At 41.3% G+C, this 5,479-nt stretch overlaps 1 protein-coding gene across 1 annotated transcript in view; it reads right to left on the bottom strand.

The window, feature by feature from the left end:
- LOC104628088 (D-beta-hydroxybutyrate dehydrogenase, mitochondrial-like) overlaps window positions 1–5,397 on the bottom strand; it is a gene marked incomplete at both ends in the record, with an annotated part of 14,215 nt that extends 8,818 nt beyond the window's left edge. Inside the window, one exon of the mRNA XM_010296556.1 lies at window positions 5,270–5,397. Within this exon, the coding sequence (XP_010294858.1) occupies window positions 5,270–5,397 (128 nt within the window). The remainder of the gene's footprint in view (window positions 1–5,269) is intronic.
- Window positions 5,398–5,479: the final 82 nt, after the last annotated feature.

Below are 5,479 nucleotides of genomic sequence, written 5' to 3'. Positions count from 1 at the left end.
ATGGGAAATTTTCTGATTTTTTCTACAGATTTTCCTGGCACTTTGTTCTGTTGAATCAATTCACAAAATTCTACCCAAATAACAAACAGATCATTATTCCTTTAGGACACTTTTTCAGAAAATTTCCTACCTCCTGGGAAACCACCTGCCCAGCTACATACTCAGGGTTCATGAATCAGCTTTCCTGAAATGTTTGTGGTAAAAATTAATGCTATAAACCTGCATACAAAATATTTTGTATATTTGCTTAGACAAACACAACTCAGGTAAATATAAATGAGAAATATAGTCCTTAGATGGAAACCTAGAAGGACAAGGCACAAGGAAGAATCGAACAGCTGAAGGAGAGAGCTATCGCATTTCCCCAGAGTGTCCATGCACAGACACATTAGGAAAAAGCAATTGATATTTGATCTGGAAAGGAAAAATTACTCAGACTGTCAAAACAGAATTCAGTCCACAGTTTAGGAAGAGGGGTGTTAGACTATGCTACAGCAGGCAGGGAATAAATAAACTGAAAAGCAGAACTGGACGTGAAAGAGATTTTCACTGATCTCTGTGTTGGGGAAATGGATCCTGAGGACAAAGATTAAGAGATATAGCAGGGGATCTAAAGAATCACTTTAGGAAACCTAACTTAAGATTAGTGAGGCTTTCAGGAGAACAACACTAGCTCTCACATAACCTCCCAAATAATTTCTACTTTAAGACATGTTGACCAAAAGGCACATATCCAAAGTCCTTATTTAGGCCCAAAAGATGCCCAATGTTTTTCTGGAAACTCTTAAAAGTCCTCTTCCTATTCAAGTAATTCAAGCTGTGTGCTTGCAAAACCTTTTGAAAATCAGGCCATTTCTCTCCAGGTTCCTACACACAGACAATATCTGAATTTGGCCAGATTTTCTAAACTCAAACATGTATTCTTGGTATCACTGATCTTTGAGTTTCTCATCTAAACCTGAGCCCATGCAAAAATGACAGGCTCTTTCCTGAAAGATTCCCATCCAACACTAAAGGAAACTAGCCAAAGGAAGGACAGTATGATTTGCCATATTCCTATTAAAAAAATGAAGAGAGGGAACAAACCAATCTGTCTGTGGCAATGCAGGATGTTTGTAGTAAACAGGCCAGCTGAGACTCCTGAGTTTCAGATATGTACCTTCCTTTCCTCAGAATATTATGCTGTAAATGTCTCCATTGCAAGGATGAGTCTATTTGTATAGGAAATCTGGGCTAAAATATGGTACCATGGGCCTACTGGGTGGATTCTGTGAATAAGAAATCTTAATTAAGTGGAGGAGAGTATTTAATAACCTTGGAGCAGGCAGTAGGACTAAAACCAGTATCTCTCCTTTACAGCTAGCTACATGTCACCCACTCACAACAGGCAAGGAAAGGAAGAGAAATTCCTGTTTTAAACAGAAGGAACAAATCAGAAAAAAAAATATGTTTGCTGTAGAGCTTAAGAGAGTTGCAGATCAACACGCTCTAAAGTCCCTGTCTAATTCATGTTGGTGTTAATGTGCAAGTGCAATAAATTTTTTTTCTTTTTAAGCCAGAAAGGACTTTAAATATTTTAGAAAGTCATGTTAATGGATGTGCAAGCCATAACAACAAATTTAGAAAGGAATTTTAAATTCAGAGCCAGCAGATTTTTGTGGAGGGAGTTAGCTCTAGAGAAAGAGCTACGTGCCATGGAAATTGATTTGCCATCCTTTTCAGACTGATATAATTTCATAGTCTAGAATAGGGCAAATATTTACAAGGAAACAAACTCTGAAGTGGCAGAAAGTCCAGCTAGCTGTGCTACCAGTAGTTTGGATTTCTACTTTTGCATAACAGAGGGAGAAAAGATGTTGTATAGCTTGGGTTAGTTATCTCATGGTTACGGCATAACGAGAAGGTGTAGGGAGTACTATGCTTTATTCGTGAGAATTAGTTGTACATTTTATACTGAAGAGTCTACTTAAAGCAGAAATTATGTTGGGCCCAGGAGAATACCTGAGCATGGTATTCCTCCATCCTGGATGACTTCCCTTGCCACCAGCAATTGCTGAGTGAGGCTTCTTGGACTTATTCTCCCCAGACCCAGCAACTTTTCATGCCTTCCCATGCAGTGAACTGAGTCAGTGGGAGAGTGTGACTCTCACATCCAGTGCAGTCACAATTAGGTGGTTAGGTTTTTCACTAGGACTCTAGGCAAAAACTACAGGCTTTACAGTGTAGAACTGCAGCCTCTTCAACTTGGGTCTAGGTTTGAAGCAACAAAAATCTGCAGAACAAGATTCAGGAGGGATCTGAGCTCTCTAAGCCCCTGTTCATTACCAGCTTCTTGTCTGGAGAGCCCTCTGTTGTAGACTGGACACTCTTCAGGACAGACACTCTCTTATTTTGTCCGTATATCAGGTCTAGAACAAAAGTATGTGATGCTGACTGGGATCAACAGGCTTTATGGAAATACAAGCAGAAACGAGCATTCTGCAAACTTGAAAGGAGGAAAATAGTGTATAGAGACATAATAGATGCAAGAAAACATGTATTTTCATCAACTACAAGAAAAAATAAAGGACAAAATTTTGGCTTATCAGTCAGATTAAGATGACTTGGAAGACAGCATAATCTGCCAGTGTCTGACATTCAAAAAGTCATACCTGTCTGAGATGCACAGTGCATGGAAAGGATGATACTGTAATCATAAAGAATAAATATTTAATCTCTGCCAGGATTTACTCTGAGCTATTTAAACACAGCATGCAAAAAGCTATCGTCGTTTAACTGCTTTCTGATTGTTTTGGTACATCTGAGATTTTATTTTGGAATGCATAGCCTTTGCATACTTACCATTAAACCTGAAGATTGCTGAAGTGGTTTCTTTTTGACCATTTTTGGAATGGTATGGGAGTGTTTTAGTGATCTGAATTTATAAGTCCAGCACACTGGTGTGATGTACTTAAAATCTTTGGTACCTGAGTAAAACTCATTAGAGTAAAAATGGTAAAAGAGAGGGAACAATCCCTAAGCAAACACCTCGTGATTCCTGGAGATAGATGCCTCTTCTCAAGTTTCTACTGGGAGTTGCTGAAGAGAATTACCCTGTTCTGAGGGAAGAGGAAGGAGAGACAGAGACAGAACTGTCCAACAGTACTCGCAAGCTAAAAAGGACATCCAGAACACCGCCAGTAACTAAAGGTGGATGTTTTCACAGCTTTTAAGTAAGATAACCTATGATCTACTGTAGCCTTCAGCACAACCCACTGGATTGCTACATCAGTTTGAATTGTTTGTGAAAAGACCAAAAGCAGACTTTTTACCTGTCTAATACTTATTTAAAACAGTCTACTGGACTCACTACCTGCTCTTTTCTTTTCCTTAGTGTCCGACATGTACTTCATTTTCAGTTTGGTTAGTCCTCTGCTGTAGGCCCTGGATGCTGCTGTCTCTGATCCACTAGGGAAAATGTCCTAAGGTATCGCTGTGGAGAGTTCCTTAATCAGAGGGACATCAAGGCACATGCTCCACTGCCTTTGGGTAGCCGATAAAATGTTCTGTGCAGTCACATACTCTTCTCATCTTCTAGGTACTTTCAGAATATAATGCAATTATATATGGTTCAGAATTCTCTTTCCTAATAAAAAAGAATTTGATTTAAAAAATCTTTGACCCAAATGTAAAAAAAATTACAATTCCTATCTTTTACAAATAAATTGGTTAATATGAGAGCTAACCTTCAGTTGAATTGTGAAACTGAAACTGTTTTTATAAAGTTAAAATATCAAAGAAAACCACACATCTATTTTCAGAGGTGCCAAGAGGGAACACTCTTACTGAAGTCTTTTGCTTAAAGATTCTACATAAGTAGAGTATCCTCACAGTTTCTTTACATCTGACATAAAAATATTTAAGACCCTATTTTTTATAAATTATGAAGAAGACTTGTGGCATTTACTCCATTAACATTAGACATTAAAATAACTCCTTAGCTCCTTTTTATTTAATAAACTTAGGAGGAAGATTACTTGATAATTGGGTGTTTTCCCAAATGGCATGTGTGCTATCTGGATCTAGAAAATGACATTTTCTTTTCTGGCTTGCAGCATACCCTCAAAATGCTGCAGCAGAAGAGCTGACCAACAATGGGAAAAGGTTTCATAACATGTGTGCTCTGGCTGTGCATGCCCAGGAAAACCACTGTCTGTGCATGCACTGCGTGCACGCCGATTTTCAACACCAGTGCTGAAGTGTCTTTCCTGGCCCCTCCAGCAAGCCCTGACATCTCTAGCATGATTTCCCTTGATCTGAAGGCATGTCCGCACACCTCTGAGAAGCAAGGACAACCAGCAAGTTAGGGCTGAACTGTGGCCTCAAGAGTCTACACGACAGCATGAAAATGACCATTGCATAAGCTGCCAGAATTACAGGATAAATTATCTGTAGCCAGAGTTTCAGGTGACCTAGTCCTGAAGGTTCTGTAAGGGCTTTTTTGAGTCATCTGCATTGTCTCTGCAGCTTGGGAAAGAGCCTGAGCGGGGCAGGCTCTGCCTCTTAATCCGATAAAGTCAAGGTCAACCATAAATACACATACTTAATGAACAGCATCTAGGCTTTTTCTTACGTCACTTATCGTTTCATCCCTTTCCCAAAGTGCTAATGAACCAGGAAGGCAGAGGCCTTGCTTTTCGTTATGTTTCTGCATGCTTTATTCCCTGCTTATATTCCCTGTGTGCGCAGGAACTGTTTGTAACTCTGAGTGAACCTTACTTCTGAGCCTGAGTAAGCCTGCTCTGCACCAAGTGTATCCCCAGTACTACACTGGGTAAACTCTCACGCTGCAGCCTGAGTAGGAAAAGAGGTAACTGTGGTCCTACTACCTGTGCCCTGTCACCTGTTCTGAGGGGATAACCCAGGATTTGGGTTGTCCACAATTATTCTGCCATCTAAAATCTATACATTCCCCGGGGTGTATGCTCCCCGTAGGGTGTATAATTCACAGATTTCCTTTCAAGTCCCTTCCAGGGACTGGCTTGACAAACCTCAAGCTGTACCGAGAAGCAGCCGGGTTGGTGTGGCATGGCAGCTGCCTCCTCTGCATTTCCTTTATTTATTCTCCCTTTCACAAGCCGTGCCCAGAAATCCATCACCTTCCCACTGCCTCCTATGCGTGTGTTTGTCCCCGCTTTCCCTGCCGTTTCCTCCCGTCGGGTACGCGGGGAGGTATCCCAGAGAACCCCCACTCGGGGATTTCCTCTTCTGGTAGAAGGGTGAAACTCACCCGCGGTGTACTGAAGCGCGCACCCACTCTCCACTCTCGGCATCTTTGGATAGGCCTCACTTCGCGTACCGCTGAGCTGAGCGCCCACGCGTTTTTCATATCGAATATTGTTGTTGTCACCGATAGCGCTAATTGCAGTTAAGCCCCATTAGTGACAGCGCTCCCTGGACACGCGCCGGGAGAGGCGAGCTGATCCTCTCGGGCAGCTCC

Source organism: Phaethon lepturus, unplaced genomic scaffold (assembly GCF_000687285.1).
Source record: "Phaethon lepturus isolate BGI_N335 unplaced genomic scaffold, ASM68728v1 scaffold50941, whole genome shotgun sequence".
Lineage (NCBI taxonomy): Eukaryota > Metazoa > Chordata > Aves > Phaethontiformes > Phaethontidae > Phaethon > Phaethon lepturus.
This window is presented reverse-complemented; position numbering and strand designations above follow the sequence as displayed.